Source organism: Tinamus guttatus, unplaced genomic scaffold, assembly GCF_059628265.1.
Source record: "Tinamus guttatus ecotype Peru unplaced genomic scaffold, ASM5962826v1 Tinamus_guttatus_pri_ptg000254l, whole genome shotgun sequence".
NCBI lineage: Eukaryota > Metazoa > Chordata > Aves > Tinamiformes > Tinamidae > Tinamus > Tinamus guttatus.
Window position 1 is genome coordinate 710,619 of NW_028288788.1, and position 21,878 is coordinate 732,496.

General features: G+C 59.6%; 1 protein-coding gene across 2 annotated transcripts; it reads left to right on the plus strand.

The window, feature by feature from the left end:
• The first annotated feature begins 660 nt into the window (after positions 1 to 660).
• Positions 661 to 21,706, plus strand: ZBTB7A (zinc finger and BTB domain containing 7A). Of its 2 annotated transcripts, none has more exons than XM_088526766.1 (3): positions 661 to 682; positions 16,321 to 17,525; positions 20,721 to 21,706. In XM_088526766.1, the coding sequence occupies exons 2-3, from the start codon at positions 16,336 to 16,338 to the stop codon at positions 21,166 to 21,168; spliced, it is 1,638 nt and encodes a 545-aa protein (XP_088382892.1). In that variant the 5' UTR covers positions 661 to 682; positions 16,321 to 16,335; the 3' UTR covers positions 21,169 to 21,706. The 2 variants fall into 2 exon arrangements, with proteins under 2 accessions (XP_088382892.1, XP_088382891.1); XM_088526765.1 differs by lacking the exon at positions 661 to 682 and adding an exon at positions 1,371 to 1,398.
• Positions 21,707 to 21,878: the final 172 nt, after the last annotated feature.

The window sequence follows — 21,878 nt, forward strand, 5'->3', positions numbered from 1 at the left end:
CGGGGCCCCCCCGGGGCCCACGTCAGCGGTGGCAGAAAGCGAAAGCGAGCGCGTGGCCGGAGCGCCGGGCCGGGGCCCCGGGGTGTCACCGCGCTCCCCTCCGCGCACAGTCCCACATCCAACCATTCCTGCTCCACTCCGTCACGGCTCCGAGCCTGTTTTCCCTCCCTTTCCTCCCTTTTTCCTCCCCGGAGCGCCCTTCCCTGCCTCAGTTTCCCCATCTGCGAAATGGGGTTAAAAACGGCAAAATCCTTCCAAAGCCTCCCAGGGGATCGCAGGGCTCCTCGCGGGCTGGGGCCGGTGTGGGGGGTCTCCGGCAGAGCCCTTGTGTTCTCCCCGCCACCTCTCCCGGGAATTGAAGGCCAGGAAAAAGGGGAGAAATGGTGAAAGCCCCATGACAGGGGGGTCTCGCAGGGGCTGTGGTGTGGGGGTAGGAGCTTGTCCTGTGCCCATGGCCCCTGTGGGCGCCCCCACCTGCAATAGATTTGGGAGTGCTTGATTAAAGCTTTTTTTTTAAAAAAAAAAAAATATTTAACTTTTTTTTTTTTTTAGTCAACTTCTCCCCATAAATTTCGCCTGGGCTAGGTGCCTCGCACGCTGCCTGTTTCATGTGGATAAGCCCAGCAGGCTGCAGGAAACAGGCCAGAGGGAGCTGTTCACTCTGGAGCATAATGGTGGGCAGGTTGGCCGGGCAGTTCGGAGGGACCCGCAGCTCCGTCATGGCGGCCGGGGGAAGGTGCCAGGCCGGGGGTCTGCGGGGCAGCGCCCAGGGCAGGGGCGCCTTTCCCGCGGGCAGGTTTCTGCCCTCCCTCTCCCTGCAGGCCAGGGCAGGCCTGACGGGCGACCTTGGGCAAACCCAGCCCTTCCTTTCCCCTTCCCGGGGGCCGGGGGAGGGTTGCGAGCGCAGGGGGGGTGACGGGCAGGGGGGTGGCGGAGGGCTGCGGCTCGGAGGTGACACGAGCAGGGGTGACACGGGGACACGCGGCGGCGGCAGCGGGGGCTGCAGCCCCTCCTCGCCGCGGGCCCGCGCAGGGCGCGAGCGCGGGGGGCCGGGGAGGGGGCCGGGGAAGGTGCCCCCCCCCCCCTCCGTGCGCGCTCCCGCGAGGCGCGCGCTGAGCCCCGACGCGCTCGCTGCAGGGGTGACGCGCGCGCGCGCGCGGGGCGGGGGGAGGGCGGCGGGGGGGGTGGGGTGGGGGGGCGCGGCGGCGGCGGCGGCGCGGCCCCTTTAAGAGCGGGGCGGCCCCGGCCGGAGCAGGAAGGAGCCGCATACGGGCCTCGGCGAGCAGTTCCCGCGGGGCGGCCAGAGCCTGCTCCGCCCGCACGGCTCGGCGCGGCCCGGCCTGGCCCGGCCCGGCACGGCTCGGCCCGCTCGCCTCGACCCGCGCGGCCCCCGCCCGGGTACGGCCCGCGCCGCGGGGGGGAGGGCGGCGGGGTAGGGGGCGTAAGGGCGGGGGGGGGGCGGTGGGTCCCTTGGGGCGGGGTGGGGGGGGGCAGTGCGGGGGACAGAACCGGGGGGGGGGGGTCACTGTGCGTGGGGCGGGGGGGGGGCGGTGGGAGCCCCCGCCCCTGTACAACCCCCCCCCCCGGGGGGGCCGCGACCACGGCCGGGGGGGGCGCAACCCGGCGGGAGGGGCGCCCGGGCGGGGGGGCGCGGACCGGGCCAGGGGCCGCTGCCCCCCCACTTCTCCCCCCCCCGCCCCCCCCCGCCTGCATACGTTGTACTTGGCCGGGCCGCGCTGGGGGGGCTCTCGCAGCGGGGAGGGGGGAGGAAGGGCCCGGGGGGGGGGCGCGGCGCGGGGGCTCCTGGGAGTCGTAGTCCCGGCGCCGCGCGCCGCCCTGCAGGTGCAATGGGCGCGCGGACCACGACTCCCGCGGCGCCCCGCGCGCGCCGCCGCTCGGGAGGCGTGTTGACGGGCAGCGGGCGGGGCCAATCGGGGCGCGCCCTCCGCCCCGCGTGCCCGCCCGCCGCCGCCTGGCCCAATGGCGGGCGGCGCGCGGGGTGTGGGGGGTGGATGAGGACAAGCGCGGCGGGGGGGGGGGGGGGGGGGCGCGCGCGCGCGCGGCCTGCGGGCGCCTTGCGCGGCCGGCTCCACCGCGGCCCCCCCGCCCCCGCCGCGCCCTCCCGCGCTTCCGCCTTCCCCTCGCCCCTGCCCGGGGGCGCCGCTGCCCGCAGGCCGAGGCGGGGAGCGGGCCGCGCCGCCGGGCGAGGCCGAGGCTTCAGCGCGGCCTAGCGCGGAGGAGGGCGCGGGGGGCCGGGGCCTCCCCCCCCCCGCCGCCGCCGCCGCCCCAGGGCCCCTCCCCGTTCCCCCCCCCCCCCCCCGCTCCGGCCTCCGTTGGTGCCGGCCCGCCCGGGGGAAGGGGTGGGGTCGTGGCGCGCGGCCAAGGCTCCCTGTGGGCCCCAGCGCGGGGGGGCCGCGGGGCTGGGCCGACCCCGGGCGGGGGGGCCCGGCGCTGGGTGGGGTCCCCCGGGGCCGCGTCCTGCGCGGCGGGGGGACCGGGGGCGGCGGGCAGGGCCGGGCCGGGCCGAGCGGGGCCGGCGGCCCCTTCCCCGGGGGGCCGCTGTCAGGCAGCGCGGGCGCCGCGGCCGAGGTGCTGGGTTTTTTCCACCCCTCTCCCTCCCCGGCCCCACGGCACGCAGGGGTGGGGAGCGGTCGGGGAGCCGTCGGCAGCCGTGATCCGAGCGGCGGCCCCGCGCCGAGGGCGGCCGCGGGATGCGGCCGTGGCCGCGGGGCTCCGCTGCGGGCGCAGCGCTTCGCCGCCTCCTCGCCTGCCCCGTGCTCTTTCCCAGGTCTCGGTGAATCCCTGGAGTGTGAGGTGGCGGGTGAAGCCTGCGCTTCAGGCCTCGGGTCGGTATCCAGAAACTTCCGTGTTGAGCCCCGGGGCTGGAGCTGAAGGTTGCAGTGTGTTTCTCCAGGAGCGCCGAGCTCTCGAGGCCGGTGCCAGCGCATCTGGTGGCGGCGGCGCGGGCAAAGTGTCGTGGTGACCCCGGTTTGGAACCGGGGCCGAATTGGCAGCCACCTGCGGGAAAGCGCTGCGGTAGCCGCGTCGTTTCGGTAGCGTGGGGAAAGCAAACCGGCTGGTCGGAGCCGCGTGCAGCGCAGGGCTCCCGGCACGCAGGGCCTTCCTCTTAGCCCAACACTTAAATCCCCAAGTTTACATGCCTAAGCCACCAGTTAGGGTTATGTCACGCTGGCGATCGATACGCCTGCTGCTATCTCCTTTTGCCATCTGATATTCTTAGCCAGCCTCTGGGCCTCTTCCTGGAGGTCCTGTTACTTGCAGAGCTGTAGGAGGTTGGAAGAGCCAAAGTTTCCTTGTGCTCCTAATGGACTCTTGATAGGGGTTTGCTGCCGGCCCGCGTTCACGATCCCCTTGCTCTTAATTGCTTTGGCTATGGAGAGCGTTGCTTATATAATGAGTTCTGTAGAGAAGGTCTCTGCCTGCAAGGATTTCCAATCTTTCCAATTTCCGATCGGGGTTGAAGTTGTGCAGAGATGAAAGATCACCCTGTGATTTGTGAAGTCGCGGTGGTATCTTATTATTTTTTATTTTTTCTATGAGGAAATCTTGTGCTATTTCTGAATGTTTCTGCTGGTTCTGATAATAAATTGCAGCATAGGGGCATTTCTGAGGACTCATCGGGAAGAGACAGCCTTGCTTAGGAATTCGGATGCTTTGCTGGAGATGTTGTCTTGAAACAACTTTAAAAAAGAAAAAAAAAGCAAGCAGTTTATTAGAGAGGAGCCATTCCTATTTAATATTCATTCTGGCCCCTGTTTAGGCTTGTTCTTGGGAAAAGAGGGAGTGAAGCGGCACAACCCAAACACGGATGAGACGGTGGGATTTTTCCACCAAGCCCTAATTGTGTTAGTAATTCAGGGGAGGGTTTTGCAAGGCAGGAGATCTTAATAATAAATTTGGTGGTGAATAAAAGTAGTTCTTCATTTTCTGCTGATCCACAACCCTTTCCTTATGCTTTTAATTACTTTTTTATTATCGTTCTTTGCTCCTGTTTGCACCTTGATGCATATTGTGGTATGTATCGTAGCACGTATTAGCTGTATCTACGCTTAAAGCACAGGTCTGCTTTGCGGACTGGGGTTCATGTGAGGCAGTGAACACAGTGGGTGCACTTGTATTTCAGGACTTAAAAAGTTGAATTGAAAATTACAGTTGTTTCCTAGGCGTGGGAAACTGGATTTTTGGCATGGGAAGTAAAATAGTGAAGAACTTCATGCTCATATGGAGATGCTGCAATGCTTTGGTTGGACTTTCTGCCTTACCTGAAACCTCATGGAGTGACTAAAGTGCTGCCCGAGCCAGGTGCTGGATCTGTAAAATCAAGGTCCCCACCATAGGTGTCCAGCTGTGAAATCCCATGTCTGCGCTTGAGATAGGGCTGAAACACTTGAGATGTGGTTTAATCTCAGTTCAAACTGACGCTTTTGAGGTCGTTTTTGTTTTTTCCCAGTCTCGGGATGTTGCATCTATTGAAAGAGAAGATTTCTGTGACAAGCGATTACACTGCTGCTTGCTGCCTGCTTTAGCCAAAGCAATAGAGTTGCTCTTAACTACACTCTCGACCAGCCTTAACCTCAGCTTTGAAGAAACTAGCTTCAATCTGTAATTAAAAGCCTTTTGATGCGGGAAAATCCACAGAAAGCAAGGGAGGAAGTCGGTATCTAGGATGAATAGAGACGTTTGTACCAAGTGCTATGACCCTCAGATCCAAACCCCAATGTTTTGGGGTTCAGGGCTCCCTTCTGGCTGGCATGGGCAGATCCAGCGGGCCGTGCGCCCGTCCTCGGCACCTGCGCCCGGAGCATCCCGCTGACCCTTGAGGAGCTCCGGGAGGACGTCGGAGCGGGAGTAAATGAGGTCAGGCGAGCGCTGGGATCCTCCGCGAGCGCCGGGGACGGTTGTCGCAGCCTCCCCGGCGGTGTCATCTTCCCTCCGTGCGCAGTTTCGATTTCCGCGCCGCGAAGCCGGGGATGGAGCGACGTCTCCCCTCCGCCTCGGGCTGCGAACGGCCCTCGGCCGCGTTCCCGAAGGACCCTGCTGTGTTCGGAGACCTGTAAATCTTCCTCTGAGATGCCAGGCGGTGGCCCTGGCTGCGGATGGAAGGAAACCATAGGGATCAGTGTCCCCTCTTAATGTGACAAGGTGTGAGAAACTGGAAACTGGCGCGAGCTGCCCCGCGGCTGCAGGTGGGAGCCAAGGCCGCGCTGGTGGCATGAACTGCAGATCCCCTGGCACGGCGGCGCTCGGCCGCCTTCGCTGCGCCGACCCCTGCGGAAACACGTGCGGGCACCCGGTCCCGTCCGAGTGCCGTGAGTGCCGTCTGCCCCCACAGCCCTGCTCCTGCCAAGGCTTTTCCCTGCCGGCTCGGGAGCCGCCTGCGGATCCCCCTTGTCCTCCCCGGGCGGAGGGACCCGGATTGCAAGGCGCCGCGCTGGCGCCTCGTGGGTGGTTTCTTTGCCTGCGAGTGTTTAGCACCTTTGGGACTGTTTTCATTCTGCTTCCCACCTCTGCCGTGCTGTAATGCCTGCCCGAACCGCACGAATCCCCTGCCGCCACGCGAAGGGCCGGTGGCGCCTTGGTTTTTCCCATGCCCCCGAACGGCCCTTTTGCTCCCTCTCCTTGGCCTGCCCTCAAACTCCGCGCTGGCTCGTGGGGAGCTCCACACTTCCTTCCTGGTTCGTGCACCCTTCCCGCTTCCCACTGGCAAACTGGAAGCCCATGAGCAGCCTGCTGCTGTTCGGGTTGGTTGGTTGGAGCCGAGCGAGTGTTTGCGGAGGGCCTGTAGCTACAGGTTGCCGCACTCCGCTCCCCGGAGCCTCCTGCCTCAACAGGCAGCGCGCGCGGTGCCAGCCGAGCGCTCCCTCCCTCCGGAGCTCTGCGTGAAGGAGCGGTGGGAAGCGGCTGCGCGGCCGGACGGCGTTCCCGGGAATGACTTGCACGGCACGCTCGGGCTTTGCTTTTACGGAAAGGGCAAGATGAGAACTCTCCGTTTATCCGAGAATGAGGAATTACATAAGCGACCGCCTGGCCTGGTAGGCTCTTCTTTGTCCATAAACTCCAATCTTAGCCCTTTTTCTTTCTTTCTTTCTTTTCTTTTTTTTTCTCCCCTTACTCCTCCTTCCTGTTGTGGAAGATTCCCAGTCTTAGAGGCGCCCTTGGTGCAATTAAACTAATGCCAGAGCTCGGACACTGAGCTGCTGGAGGCAGGGGGAGCCAGGCGGGAAGCATCGGAGCTGCAGGAGCCAGGGGATTTGCCCAGCTCTCGTCGTAGCAGGTTGATAGAAGCGTCTGTGCCCCTAGGAGGAGGGTGCCCAGTTAGAGGGTGCCAGTTCTGCAGCCCTGGCTCGGGGCAGAGGCAGGCGCGGGGCGGGCAGGGGTTTGGCCTCTCGCTGCATTTGTGTTCATACCTTTGAAAGGGAGGGAGCGAAAACGGGGCCCCGCGGAGGCTCCTGTTGTCACCCGTTCCCGAGCGGCAGGAACGCACCGCCTGACTCTTCCCGTTGGAAACGTGCTCGTCCCCTGCTGCCAGGTGCCTCCTTTGGTTGTGTTTTGCTAAGCACCGGGTTAAAGCTTAAAGGCTCTTTCAGGTTTTTGGTTGCGTCGTTTGGCGGAGGGGCATCACGGTGCCTTTCTGAAGTATCGGTGGCCTATTCCTGCCTAGGACCTGGTTGTCTCCAGCTCTAGAGAGCTTTCGAGTTTCAAGCAGAATCCTTCCTCTTCAGGATACACCAAGGCCCCGAAGCAAAGAAAGCAGGAGGGAAACAAAAGCAGTTCCATGTTGTGTTTTCGGCAGGGGTGGGAGGAGTTCCCCCTCCTTTTTTTTCCCTCCCTTCGTGCGTAAGTTCTGAGGCTTTCAAAAAAGCGTGTGCAGGAGACGCAGGGGCTGAATCCGCAGGTTTGCTCTCCTGCAGGAGCTCCTGCAAACCCCGCTGTGGTTTCGCAGGAAGCTGCTCCGTTGCTATATGGCAACAGCGGAGCTACGTGGGAGAGAACCTGTCAGAGGGCTGCGAGCAACAGGCAAGTGGGCACATCTGGCCTCTGCTTTGGCCGAGTTGGATCCGGCAGTGGAAACAGCACCGTGAACGAAGGCCAGGGTGGCTGCCCTTCCCGAGCCCCTCAACCTGCTCCCAAATGCCGAAGGTGCTGGAGGAGGAGTGCGGAGGTCGGCGAGACGAAGGCTGCGGAGCGACTCGTGTGCCCGAGGTGCTGGCGCTTTTGCTGAAGCGCCGGGTTTGCAGCAGGACCCCGGGGTGACCGGGCAGTTCTCGGCCTCAGTGGCAGGTGCTGGCTCGTGTCCCAGCGCGGGGGGATTTGGGTTACCCCGTCCGTGAGCGCGAGGCCGTGCTGTCGGGTGGGGGTCCCAGCGCAGACCCTGCGCCGACGCGGCTCGGGGGCGGCCGCCGTGCCCGGGAGCGCTGCCGGGACGGCCCGGGACAGGGCAGCTGATCGGTCAGCAGTGAATCCACGGGCGCATAGAGGCTCCCTGTGCGCCCAGGCCTCGAGTCTGCTCCTACGCCGTCTTGAATGGAGGCACATTCCTGCTGGATTAAATACAGTCTCTGATGACAAAGGAGAAAATTGGCAAGGAGGTCTGGGTGGAGTCACCAGTTAAGGCTAACCTTGCAGCACAAGAGACGGTTTTAATGTGTCCTTGGTGGTGAAAATGGCCGCGTGTGGACCCGGTGTGGGACCGTTCCTACGGCGCCAGCCTCTGCGTTTCGCGGTGCGGAGGCAGCCTCCATCCCGGGCGCCCAACAGGTTTGGTGGAGGCCGAGCCGCCGCCATCCCGTGGGATTTGGCCCACGCAGGAGCAGACCCCCCATCTCCTCGGGTCTCCTCCTGCTTCTAGTTTTTGCCAGCAGTTGATGTGGTGACAAACTGAACTTCCCTTTATGCTCTGTGGGTCTGTTGTGCCCTGGAAGGAAATCCCTTCCCCTTCGTAGACATCAGCAAACACTTGCCGTGTTACAGACCATGAAATCTGGTCATCCTGTGTCCCACATCATAGGAGTTAGGCTCTAGCATCTTCAGCAGTAGAGCTATACAGTTTTTTTTCTCACGCCATGAACTCCATTTGGGTGATCTAAAAGGCCTTATCCTGAGAGGTGGAGAGCACTCGCTCCCACCAAGGGATTTGGGCTGTGTTGGAGTGGCTCCTGTGCAGGGAGCTGGCACTCGTGACTTCCTTTTGGCTGGAGATTCTTCCAGTTTAATTCTCTTGGTTAGTGTTAGTAATAATTGTTTGCATTAGTTGTGTTTCAGAGTCTGAGTTTGGGTCCGTGTCCTGAGCCTAAATGGGAAAGGCAAAGAAAAACGGAGTAGCAGCAGGGACGGGATTGCTGAAGGGCTGGTTAGCTGGTCAGAGCAGGACTTGGGCAGCCAGATGTTGGTGCTTAACCTCATAGGTGTGAGCCCTTTCCTTCACCTCTCCTTGTCCCTATGCCTGAGAAGACCTCCTCCCGTCGCTCCTTTCTATTCCTGGCCATCGTATGGAAAGTATTCCAGTTTGAGCAGCTTCGGAAAGAGGACGAAGAGCAATGAGCCTTATTTTTGGTGGGCTCTGTAGCAGTGTCCCTAATAAGCTCCTCCAGCACCATGAGGAACCGCAGACCTCTAACGTGTCTCTAACTCCTGACAGAACTGCTGATACGAGCTCTAAGGGGGTAGTCGTCACATCCCGGCTTCATCGCCCTCGTGCCGTCTCTTCTGCAGGTTGGTCCCTACCCGGAGTTGGCAGCAGGATTCGGGAGTCCCGTTCTTCTCGCGCTGGTCACGGTGCTACCCCGTCGTGGCACCGTGCGGAGCCGCTTTGCGCACGCAGTCCTTGTCTCTGCAGAGTTGCCCTTCGCTTCCTTCTGCTGATGCCATGGTGGCAAGGGCCAGGAGGGGAAAGTTCTGAATGTTTAAGGTTTTAATCAGGCTGAGGTGTAAATTGTGCTGCCATCCTCTCCCTGAGCTAAAGGGCCGTTGCCAAATTGCACCCAGATTCTCCAGCCGAGAGCGACTGGCTGGTGATCGCCGTTCGCCTGGTGCAGGGGGTTATTTTGGAGCTCTGGCATCTGCTTCTCCCAGTTTGAGCCAAAGCGCTGGCATCAAACTGTGGGCTTGGGACTTCTCTATCCCAAGTTGTAGACACGGCTCTTTCAGACTGATTTAGATGCTCTGCCAAATATCAGCCCTAGGTCGGCTGCTCCGAGCGAGGACAGGATGCAGCCGTTCCCGAGCTAGGAAATGGCTGCCTGGAGCCACAAGGAGGGTTGTCCTCGTTTCCCGCGGCCCCGCGGAGCTGCTGCACCCTTTGGTGCATGGCGAAGCCAACTCTTGGCGCCGCTCGTTCCTCCCGCTCTGCTGCTGTTAGAGGTAGTCGCTATTTTTTTAATTTGAAGTAAAATGAAGGTTCTTTATTATTTGTGGTCATTAAAGTTCCCACGGTGCTCATCAAGGGAGTGAGGGGTGTTCGATTCCGGCGCTCCGTCCAGACTTCAATTGGAGCAATTACCATCTGCTCTTCCTCCCGATGTTCCCTTGGCAGCGCTCGCAGGATGTGGGATTCTCCTTCCCTCCTGCTCCCCCTTCCTGTCCGAAGCGCCGCGTGGCTGCAGCGTCCCGCGTCCCGCTCCGGAGACCGTTGTGTTTCTGCGGTGCCAAAGGTGTTTCCGCTCTCCCGATGGATGGTTTGTGAAGTGCTTCGGAAGAAGAGGCTCCTCCGAGGCGAGGAAAGCCGTGACCAAGGGTTGGCCCTGGATGTATCCGTGGGTTTTCAGGGAGGGTTTCCCTGGCAGTTGGCTATGAAGCAGTCCCGGAACAAGGCTCGACTGTGCAGGAGCTCCCTGTGCTGCCCAGGCCCATTTCTTTAGGTGGTCGGGACAGGTCTCCTTCCCCGGTGGCAGCAAGAAGGGCCTGGGCTGTTTTGCCCATGCGAGTTCATGGGGTCGTCTTGGTAGTAAGGACCGTTCCTTGCCGTAACAAAACAATCCCGACTGCTTCATCGGATCCCGTTTGCCATCTTGGTTGTTTTCAGCCCCCTTTGAGAGCTGTGGCCGAGGCACGAGGGAGCAAGAGGCTTCCAGAGGCAACTCCTTCAAAAGGGGATTTATGGGGGGTCGGAAGGAATATCCCGTTGGTGGAATACAGAGCCGTTTTGTCCGGGAAGAGGCCACAGATATTCACAGGAGGCTCCCTGTGCTCTGATCTCTTCCCTCAAGAGCCGTGCGGTCGAGTCATATGTATCTCCTCTGTCTCGCCCCGGATGCGATATCCAGTTAAGATCTAAGAAAGCCGAACTCGCTCTTCTTGCCCGAGATGGCTCAATTACCTCTATGTCGTGAGACCTTTTCCTGCTGCATTACTGAAACGGTGGATATTAATAAATAAAAATAGTAAAATAATAATAAAAAACTACGGTGTCTGCTCCTGTTGATGTGGAGGGTCTTGGTGTGGAGGGCTCGCATCTGTTTTGCAGGTCCGCATAATTGGGATAGTTTGGCACCGCGCTGCCGGCAGCGCATTCCTTCCCGGAGCGGCTGGATTTTAGCAGCGCCGCCGCGTAGCTGGATGAGCCGCTTCTCCCAGCCGCCCTCCGCCGTTCCCCCTGCTCCCGCCTTGGGCCCTGCTGTTTCCCCGGGCCCGCGCGGAGTTTCGGGTGTATCCGAGCGGAGCGGGACCTGCCGGGGCTTGTCCGAGTGCCGGCCGCGATGGATCGCGCGGCCTCGGAGCTCTGCTCCGTCTCAAGGCCCTCGGCCTTGCGGATGTGTCTGCGCAGCTGGGAGAAGGGAGAACCGGGGACTGCTCCCTAAATATAGAGACAGGGCCCTGCCTTGTGCGACCTGTAATTGGGGTGAGCTATTCAGAAGGAAAAAATGCTCATTTCTCCATTTGGTGGCGAGGGAGGCACAGGATAATGTTTGGGCCTTGGGCAGCAACCACTGACTTTTTAAAGTAATTCTTTTGCATCACCCAGCTGCTGTGTTGCTGCAAAGCCTGCTGTGATACTCTAACATCTGTATTTGCCCTGAGAAACTGGACGTAGCAACTCATAATTGTTGTTTTTGGGGGGTGTGGAAATGCAGGGGGCCAAATGCCTCCTGACCCAAAAGGCAAGTTATTCCTGGGAAACCTGGCACCACAGATTGGAGTAGCGGGATGCTCCAAAACTGTGTATTGGGGTTACAATTCTCCTTTTCTGTCCAGGGCTGGGGTCTAACATTAGTAGAAGCTTCTTCCCTGTGTTGTTGGAGTGGGTGACGCTTCAGCGGGACAGAGGAAGAGCCCCATTTTTGCAAAGCACCTGGGTTATTCCAGATGAGCAGCGCACTGAGAGCATTTGGCATTGCTGGCTGTGACTCCTGCTCACGTACCCGCTACCTGCAGCGTTCGGAGCCCTCGAACCACTCGGCTGCTTCTGTTCACCCAGCTCGATTTGAAATATCTGCAAAGAAATGAAAGGGGATATGGGAAAACTAGCAATTAAAAGAGTGTTTTGTCAGCGGTTTTGGTTGTGGTTTTGGTTGTGATCCTGGCTTGATGTGGCCGTCTCATTTGAATATAAATGTCAAGTACCCGAATTCCTGTAGAACCCAATTCAGTGGTAATCAATTAGAATTGCCTTAGAGTGCTTAGTCAGGGCTTTGGGGGGTTTTGCTGCCTTCTGCTCTCGTGCAGTTTGTCTGTTAGGGCTGAAAAGGAGCAAGTCAATAGTTTGAGCTTCAGAAAATAAAGCAAGCTTGGAATGCGCTGGGGTGGCATCGCATTAAAATCGGCCGCAGGATGAACTCGAGCTGTCCTAGAGCAGCCAAGGCCAGTGGCAGCTCAAGGAGGGTCTCTTTACTTGTCCATATTCAGTGGCATTTCGTGTAGGAAAAAGCAGTGCTCTTCCTTCTTAATTTGGACCTTAATTTTGGACCAATTTGGAAAGCCGGTGCTGGAGGAACTGAAGCTCAGTTATATTGATACTGTGCTGCGTAGGCTTTGCATCAATAAATCTCTTAGCCAACTAGTTAGGGAGGTGTTTTATGATGCCAGCGCGTTTTTTAATGAAGAGCAGAGCAGTCCTTGGTTGGCTTCCCCCCTTGTGCAGTTGATTTGAGAGCTCTTGTGTCGCTGTAAACGGGCTCTTTGAAATCACCCGTATTTCAAGTCGACGGGGCCCCTTCAGCTGCCACCAGTTTTATGCGAGGGCGATTTCCTAGCTCTGCAAGGCAGCCGCGTTGGGCTGAAACGCTGCATCTCTGCGGCAGCGCCGAGACACAAAGTCTCGGGCAACAAGTGGATAATGGCATTTAGGTAGCTGGGGGGAATGAGAGAGAAAAGAGCTGCCCGGGGAATTTAGGTCACTAGTTGAAGTTCCCCCTTGGTGGCCCATTCAGAGCTGCTTCTTGCCAGCCAGGCTACTAACTGGCAGCAGCTCCGATGGCTTTTGTCACTTGTCACCTGTCTGTCAGGAGCCGCTTTCCGAGTGTATTTCAGCAGACGGGCCGTTTCGCCTCGGATCTGCTCCTGCTGTGAGCAGCTCTTCTCCATCCTGAAGGCAAAAGGCTCCCTATCTTGTTACTAACCGCCGAGCCCTCCATCCTGCATTAATAAACCAGCTATTCAGAGTCCTGAAAAGAGAAGAGTGGGTGATTTCAGCTTGGAAGAGCCCAGGACCGGGATGCGGGAAGCAGCCTGGTGGCCTTGCCTTGGGGCTGAGCATCCCGGCGCCGCGGTTCCCCTGCGTGCGTGGCCGCTTGGCCCCTCGGTGCCACCCCCGGGGCCGTCACACGGCCCCGTTGCTGTCCCCGCGCTTGTCCCCCTGCTTGCCTGGCCACCCGCCCTGGGCGCACGGGGGTTGAGTCCCTGTCGGCAGAGCCTGCCCTGTGCCCCACACAGCCCACCCTGTGCCCCACAGAGCCTCCACGTGTGGGTTAGGGAGCTTGGTGGCCCTGGAGGGCATTGCCTGGAGCTTCAAAGTGCTTCGTGTCACTCAAACACTCTCTAGAGAGGGGGAAGGAAACCTCCTAAAGCAGGAGAATAGTATTAAAAAACCTCTCTAATGTCACTCGTGGGGTAGCAGAGGTGGCAGTCTTGCCTTTGGCAAGCAGGGCACAGTGTTGCCCAGGCCGTGCCAGCTGAGGCCAGGGTTTCTGCAGAGCGGTGGGATTGCTCTTCGTGGCATTGGAACGAGTGATGGCGAGACCGCCTCTGCCGGGGTCAAAAAGCTCCCATCGGGGACTCGGTGAAAGCAAAACCCCCTGGGGTGGTGGGGGATGTCCCATACCCTTGTAGAGGGATGCAGTGACCTTGCCCAAGGTCACCCGTGGAGCGCCTGCTGGAGCGTGGCACCGTGCTGGCTTAGAACAGCCTTTTCCTCCCCAAACAAGGCACTGTTGTTTGCACAAACCTGCTCTGGGATCCAAGGCTGCTGTCGCCCCGGTGTTTTGGAGCTGGTGTCCGGACAGGGTCCAGGGAAGGCCTTTGGTCTCACCAGGTGGGGTGGTGAGTGCTGGGCCACGCTGGTCACAGCCGGTGTGCGGGAAGAGGTCGTTCTGGGGATCCGTGGGAGCATTTGCACAGGCTTTCCTGGGAATTCATCCCAACTCTTCGGTGCTTCCCTCCCACTCCGACCCCCCTCCTTCAGGCCCATGCGCGTGATGAGTGGAGCGTTTAAGGTTGACTTATGCATTACTGCTGTTAATACCGAGAGCTTTGCTCCAGCTCGATACCTGATGGTCTCTACTGCAATAGCCTCAGAGCTTTCCCATCGCCAATTTCTTTAGCCAGGCATCACTTAACCCTCCTTCATAGCTCTCCCAAATGCCCTGCTCCAGCAGCTATTCCAATGGGAGCAGGGGGGGATGCGATGTGACCTCCTTCTGTTGCCTTGTTTCCTTGAAGATGCGGAAATTCCTTCCTCCTTATATTAAAAAAAAAAGAAAGAAAAGCTTTTAGAAACAGAGGTTTGCAGAGAACTACCCAAGCAAACTGCCAGCAAGCCCCAACGGGGGGGCGTGCCGGGAAACCAAGATTGTTTTGCAACCGTCGGTGCTGCGGCGGTCGCTAACTGCCGGGGCTGTAAAGCAGGGCCGTGAATTGCTTCCTGTGTAATTAATGCTGCTCGGGATGCGCTACTGAGTCACCCCACCGTGGCACAGGGCAGGCCGCGTCCCACCTCTGTGCCTTGATTTCCCCATCCATAAACTGGGGACTTTGATACTTCAGGTTCGCGTTACGGTGGCCCAGGTGCCGCCTTGGTTGCGTGCGGGTGCCCTGCCGTCGGGGTTAGCCCCAGCGCTGCCCACGCTGCTTTTGTGCCAAATATGACGCCCTATGGGACAGGGGAGCAGCTCAGCCCCCAGGGGGTCAAGGCTGCTCAAGACGGAGAGGAGGGAGACGTCATTCCCATTTTAGGGATGAGAAGGCTGCACCGACAGGTTTCAGGACTTGGTCAGGGATCCACGGAGCACGTTGAAGCTGGGCAGCTTTGGTGGCTGCTTCGTTCCCCCCCCGGTGCTGCGTGTTTTTTTTTTTTTAATTTTTTAATTTTAATTTTTATTTTTTTTATGCTCAGGGTTGGAAGGGACCTCTAGAGATCATCCAGTCCAACCCCCCTGCACACGCAGGGTCACCTAGAGCACGTGGCACAGGACTGCGTCCAAGCGGGTTTGAAGATCTCCAGAGAAGGAGACTCCACAACCTCTCTGGGCAGCCTGTTCCAGTGCTCTGTCACCCTCACTGTTAAGAAATTTTTCCTTAAGTTCCTATGGAATTTTTGGTGTTTCAGTTTCCGGCCATTTCCTCTAGTCCTATCAGTGGCCACCACTGAAAAGAGACCATCACCGTCCTCTGCACTCCCTCCCTTGAGGTATTTATATACACTGATTAGATCCCCTCTCAGCCTTCTCTTCTCCAGCTGAACAGGCCCAGCTCCCTCAGCCTCTCCTCATAGGGCATATGTTCCAGGCCCCTGATCATCCTTGTGTTGTCACTGCTGCGCAGGCTGAACGCAGGGGCACGCGCCTGGCTCCTGTGTTTGCTTTGGGCATTTTAGCCTTTGAAGAGGGGATGCCTTTTAAAGTCGAGTGGTTCCACTTTGCAGATGGCAGATTTTGACTGGCAGATCAGTAATGCTGCTTTTATTTTTATTATTGTTAATTTTCCGCCAAACAAACCCCCGGTGTTAGGAGGAGCTGCTGCTTTGAGGGAAGAGCACTTACGGAATTGGCATGCGGCGGGGGAGAACCGGCGCTGCAGCCGGGGCCTGGGCTGCTCTCAGGAGGTCTCCGAGGCCACCGAGGGCCCTGGGGAAGGTGCCACAGGTGTCTTGGGGTGGCCCGGGCTGCGGGATCCTCGCCACGCCAGGGACCTGCTCACAGTTTGGGTTGGGAGAGCAGCGCGCCGGGGGACTGGCCCCGTTTGGAGGCACCCTGTGAGTCCAAGAAACTCGTCTCCTTGGGCTTGCTGGTGTCCAGCAGCTTCAGCAGTGCCTCCTTTCTCTCTCCTTTCACCTGCCTAGTGCAAGACTAACTACGGGCTCTTTTCAATATGGCTAGACAGGCCCTGTTAATGGGGCTGGAGAGCCCCAATGTGCCCGCGCTTGGCTTTGTGCACGTTGTCTTTAGCAGCAGGCCGGCGTGGTCTGTGTCCCTCTCCTCCCGGGTGTCCCCGGGCGCTGGCCTTGCTGCTCTGCCATCTCCGAGGGCAGCCCCAACACCCTGCCAGCCTCTCGCTGGCTGTGCCCCGTAGCCTGGGACCCTAGGAACAGCGTTTGCTGTGGCTGGACGGTTGTGTGAGGAGCGTCGATGTCCTGAGCTGGATGAGCAGGGGATCTTTCCGGTAGGGATGGTGGGATTGCAAAATGCTCCATGTGCAGCTGCACCAAGAAATGAGCCAGGGTCTGCTAGCTGGCTGCCTGGTCCGCGTTCTGCCCGTGCTAACCCGGCCTTGCCAAGGCTTGTCAGCCCTGGCCTTGGTCTGTGCTAACTCAGCGCTTCTTCCACGCTCTGGCTTGAGAATACGTGGACCGTGTTTGTCCTCCTTGCAGGAGGGAAGGTGAGCATGGCTCTGTCCTCACCTGCCGGCATGGACACGTCCTAAAATTCCCAGACGGAGGGTAGACCTGACTACTTTGGAGATGTTCGGCGCGGGGGTCATACGTCCTGCCTCGTGGCGCTTAGTAGAGCGCGCACGGGTGTTTTGCGAGCAAGTACCTGCCAGCGGCCAATGGGCAATTTCAAGCTCCGTGTCGGGAGCTTCTGTGTGATGCAAATGTCTCGAAGCAGCCAAGGTCTGTGTGACTCACTGCGTTTTCTCTCCTCTCTTTAGCCTTTTGCGTCAAAGATGGCGGGTGGCGTGGACGGCCCCATAGGGATCCCGTTCCCTGATCACAGCAGCGACATCCTTAGCAGCCTGAATGAGCAGAGAAACAATGGGCTGTTGTGTGACGTGGTCATCTTGGTAGAAGGCCAGGAGTTCCCCACCCACCGCTCCGTCCTGGCAGCGTGCAGCCAGTACTTCAAGAAGCTCTTCACCTCAGGGTTAGTGGTGGACCAGCAAAACGTGTATGAGATAGACTTTGTTAGCGCAGATGCCTTGTCGGCTCTGCTGGAGTTCGCTTACACTGCGACCCTTACCGTCAGCACTTCAAACGTCAACGACATCCTCAATGCCGCCAAACTGCTGGAGATCCCGGCGGTAAGGGATGTTTGCACGGATCTCCTGGACAGGAAGATTCTGGCCAAAAATGACCAGATGGATACAGTAGATCAAATTGATCAAAGGAACCATCTCAGAGCAAAAGAGTACCTGGAGTTCTTCCAGAGCAACCCCGTCAATGGCCACCAAGGCAGCTATCCGTGGACCAACCAAGAGTTGAGAGACCTTCAGAGACTGAACTTCCGAGGCCAAGAGGAAGAGGAGGAGCCGGACTGCAATGGCATGGACTTCTACTCGCAAGCCCCCCTAAGTGAAAGACCAAAGGTGAATGACTGTGATCCTGACAGCAATCCACCCATGTGGTTGGATAGAGAAGAGGAGGAGACCCCTGGGTCCTTATTTTCACCTTCTCAGAACGGACATTACAGCAGCCGTAGCCTGCAGACACCAGGAGAAGAGGAGGCAACACCAGGGGGTCCTTTGGACCAGCAGGAAGCCGGCGACTCGCCCAGCTTTGTTCCTACTGGAGCGGAGATGGAGGACGCTGATGCGAGGGAGGTGGATGGCTTGGCTGCTAGTGCCCTGCTGCAGCAAATGATGAATTCTGTGGGGAGACAACAGCTAGGGGAGGACGACCGAAAGGATGATGACGGGGTCATGGATTATTACTTGAAATACTTCGGCAGTTCGAACGAGAGCGATGTGTATCCGTCCTGGTCCCAGAAGGTTGAGAAGAAGATCAGGGCAAAAGCATTCCAAAAGTGCCCCATCTGCGAGAAGGTGATCCAGGGGGCTGGCAAGCTGCCGCGCCACATCCGCACCCACACCGGCGAGAAGCCCTACGAGTGCAACATCTGCAAAGTCCGATTCACCAGGTAAGGAGCAGGCGGGACAGGCCACGCTGGCATGTGCTGTGGCGGGGGAGGAGAAGGGGACATTGCCCAAAACTGGCTCTCTGCTTTTGCCAAGGGGGTCAGCATGGGGCTGGTCTTGTGCAATTTTAACAACTCGCCCACTCACCTGCAGTGACTAATTTCGGTCTTGACAGGTGAGTCGGATGTAATGGCCACAGTTTACCAAGGAGATGAGCAGTTTGGGAGTTGGGCTCTTTCCTGAGGTGTCTTAAGGGGCCTTTCCTAATAGACAGTTCCTAACAACTGTGGAAACCCCGCACTCTCGGGTGTCCTGAGTTGCTGAGCTCTCCTGGAAACGTGGCCAGACCCAAACTCCTGCCGAGATCAGGTTAACGCGGTTGGTGAAACGGAGGCCCAGGCCTTTGCGTTTTCATCATGGCTGAGGGCTCCGTTTCGACCATGGAGCCTGGGATTAAGGCAGGGGTTGGAAAGTTGTTTATAGAGGTGGCTGCATCTGATGATTGGAGCATCCATGGCTGGTGGTCTTGCCGGGTGGTTAGGAACAGGCTGAACTCCGCGCTGTCAATGTCCTCTCTTGGTGAACCGTCGTGAGCCGAGCTGCTGCCACCGTATGGAGGGGACGGGCTCAAGATGGTACCTCCTGGGCTTGTGTGTGTTCCTGCTCCCACCCCAGCCCTTAAGAAAATACAAAAATCCAGCATAATGCAAATCCCTGGGGGTGTTCGCCTTGCCGCCGTTCCTCATCAGGCTTCCGCTGCTCGCCCCTCTGCTATGAGGAGGCTGAAGAAAGGGGACATTGTTTGCGCTCCCCTGGTTCCCTTTAGCCCCAGTGCTGCAATGCGCCCTCCCCTTTCTAGCCTCCGTGTCCGTGATTACAGTGCAAGGCCGAAGGTGGCGGTTCCACCCAGCTCCGTCCTTGCCGTGCCAAGAGATTGTGTGGGCTGCCTGGCAAAGGAGTCAGATTGCCGAGCCTGCTCCGCCTGCTCTTTCTGCATGCTTAAATACTCCCAGCCTCCTCGCAAGCGCTGACTGCTTCGCTTCCAGGACGGGCTGGCCCTTCCCGGCACGGGCGGCTCTCCCGTGGCCGTCGGAAAAGTGGCTCCAGCCTGAAGTGGCCGAGTTCAGGCCGTGGGCAGGAGGAGGAAGGGACAGGCGGCTGCAGGAGCGGGGAGCAGCGGCCTCGTGCCGGGGGGCACTTTGCGGCCCACGGAAGGCCAAACGCCGCCTCGGAACCGGGGAGCGGCAGCAGGGCCCGGGGCCTGGCTCATCCGCCGGCTCCCGTGGCCCCGCTCCGCGTTGAGGCCCCTCGGCGCCCGGAGCCGGGCCCGCGTGTGGCGCGGGGCCGCACCCAGGCAGGCGGCGAGCGCGACCCGCACTCGATAGCTGAGGAATGCAGATAGCGCCGGGGGCAGCGCGCCAGCGCCCGGCACCCGCGCCCTGCGCGCCGCCTCGCGCCGCCTCAGCCTCCTGCCGCCACCTGACAGGGCCGAGCGGCCGCCCCCGCGTGACGCCCGCGGCTCTCCCGTTTCCTGGAGGGCCCCGCGGCGCGGCCAGAGGCGCGAGGCCGGCAGCCGCCCCCTGGCCAGGCCGGCACCGGGTCCATTTTCTTCTTTCGGAGCAGGAGGAGGCGTTTGGCGAGGCCGTGCCGCCCCGGCTCTCCCTCCCCGGGTTTCATCCATTGAGACCCAGTGCCCGCTCCCACAGCGCTCATGGGGAGGATGAGGTTTTGTGCGTTTAAAAAAAAAAAAAAAGGAGAATGGGATGGAAACTTTGTCCTTATCCTAGCCCAAAGTTATAAACAAGGCCGTTTCATAACAGGCTGGGGCCGTGTTGTTTCCAGGCCAAAGTCACCCCCCCGCTCCCCCTGAAAGCCTATATTTGGCTCCAAAACACCCTGATGGGGACAGCCCGAGCTGCCTCCTCGCCCACCTCGCCAGCCCGCCTGCCCTTTCGCTGCCTGCCCCATCTCCGCGCTGCCCAGCACCAAGGACCTGCCGCCAGTCGGACCGGGTTTTTTTTTTATGGCAGCCGTTCCCTGACCTCTGAAGTGCTGACTCAGGCCTAACGCGCCGCCTATGGAAAATCTGCCTGGAGGTTGCAGCCCAAAATCGCAGCTGCTTTCCCGCTCCCGCTCGCCTCCGCCGCTTGGCCGTGGCTGCTGCCGGCCCAGCGCCCCTCGCCGCTTAGAGCAAAGCCCCGAGGAAGAGGAGGACGATGGCCGAAGGCTGCCGCCGGCCCAACGGGGGAAGAGCCCTGTTCGCGGGCCCCGGGGCGCATCGCCTGCCCTGGCTGCTCCTTCCCCGCTGCCGCGTTGCTAGCGCTGCGCTCTCGCTCCGCTCCATGGCCCTTTCTGCGCTGGGTGGTTCCCTTCCCGCCCCCTCGTCCCAGCAGGCTCGCTGAAAGCCCTTTAAGCCCTTCTGTGATGGTTGACAACGATTTTTCTATTCTTTCTTCTGGGCCCTTTTGCTTCCTGCTTCCGCTTGGGTTGCCCGGGGAGGAGCAGTGCTGGCTCTCTTCAAATCTCCCAAAAGAAGGGGAAAAAAAGGGATTTTGCAAAATCAGACATAGGGCTGAAACCCACTTTCAGCTACTTGCTTTATCCCCGGCTTGCTTTAAGACAGGCCTGGGTCTCCCCTGGTGGGGATCTGCCCCATAATCAGCATCGGATGGAATTTCCGTGCTCTGATCCTGTGGACGTGGCAGGGACCAAAGCAGCGTTGGTGGCAGAGGGTGGCAGCCGCCTTCGGGGTTCCCCATCTGGGGTCGTCCTCTCGTGTGGCGACGCTCGGGAGCTCCCTGCCCCACGCTGTGCTCCCCCTCCGGTTTTTACTCCAGGAAGAACCAAGCGCCTCGGGTTCGTGTGGCCCTTCTGGCACTCGGCCCCGCTGCCGAAACTGCCCTGGGCCGGCGCGCGCTGTCCTAGCCGGAGCGGCGGGTTTTGTAACGCTCCTCTCGCGGGCCAGCCAACGCGTCCGGCAGCAGCACGTTCCTCTCAGGGGCCGTCCTTGCCCTTCACGGCAGCCGCCGGCTCCGGGAGCCCGTCCGGCAGCCAGGCCTAGATGCGGCCGCCGGGTTTAACCCCCAGGCCTGAGCGCGGGGGCCACAACCAGCCCCTAGGACCCACAGGGCTTCCTCCCGGCCCCTTGCTGACGTCCCGTCCCCGTCCCCCTTCCCTGTCCTTTCTCTCCCACGCAGGCAGGACAAGCTGAAGGTTCACATGAGGAAACACACAGGGGAGAAACCGTACTTGTGCCAGCAGTGCGGCGCCGCGTTTGCTCACAACTACGACTTGAAGAACCACATGCGCGTCCACACCGGCCTGCGGCCCTACCAGTGCGACAGCTGTTCCAAGACTTTCGTCCGCTCCGACCACTTGCACAGGCACCTTAAAAAAGATGGTTGCAACGGCATCCCCTCGAGGAGGGGCCGCAAGCCCCGCGTGAGGGAGGCCGGCAGCCTGCCCGCCCTCACGGGCAACCCCGAAGACGGGAGCTACGCGGCCGGCGGGGAGAGCCAGGAGTCGGAGGACGCCGCGGAGAGGAACGGCCCCGAGCAGCACTTTGAAGAGAGTTCGAATAACGAAGCGCCGAGGTTGAATGTAGCAGGAGGGTCGGCGGAGGGTAACACGCAAGGACTCTCCTAAACCAAAAACAAAACAAACACACAAAAAAAAGTGTCACAAAATCTAGTTAGTACTTTTCCTCCGATTTTCTCTTTAAAGATGTTTCTCTCCCTTTTTTTAAGAAAGACAGATATATATATATATATATATTATGTTTCCAATCTTCCCATCGTAACTAGGGCTCCCCTGAGGACCCCTCCGTAGCCAAGGACCTTTTCTCGCGAAAGGCAGTCGCTAGGAAGCGCGGGCTGGGGATGGAAAGTGGCTCTGTCGCATGGAAAAGGAGCTTCCATGTAAATCCAAAGCTTTATTTTGTGTCCAGGCACACGTTAAAGAAAAAAAATTATTTCAGAGAGATATCTATTTAAAAAAAAAAAGGAAAAAAAAAAAAAAAGATAAGAGTTGAAGGGCTCTTGGAGGACGGTACACACGGTGCCTCGGAGGGCTGGCCCGGGAAGCACCGGGCGCAGCGTTTTCCCCTCTGTCCTTGCAAAGATTCAGTCCCAGCCACACGAAACGTTCGGTGGTCAGGGCATCCCGGAGGTTTAAGATGAGTCTTTCCAGGGTGCTGAACAGATGGGGTTTGTGTGGGCCCCTCGGAGCCGGTGCCGGGTGCCACGACGGGCTCTTGGCGGTGAGAGCGGGGCTGGGGCTCGGAGCGAGTCGCTGAATCATGTGAGTGGACGGACAGGATTTCGCAGGGCTGCTCTCGGCGTCAGGCGCGGAACGGC

Coding starts and splice junctions, on each gene's coding strand:
- ZBTB7A (XM_088526766.1), top strand. CDS start 16,336: ATGGCGGGTGGCGTGGACGGCCCCATAGGGATCCCGTTCCCTGATCAC. Junction 17,526..20,720: donor TGCAAAGTCCGATTCACCAG/GTAAGGAGCAGG, acceptor TCTCCCACGCAG/GCAGGACAAGCTGAAGGTTC.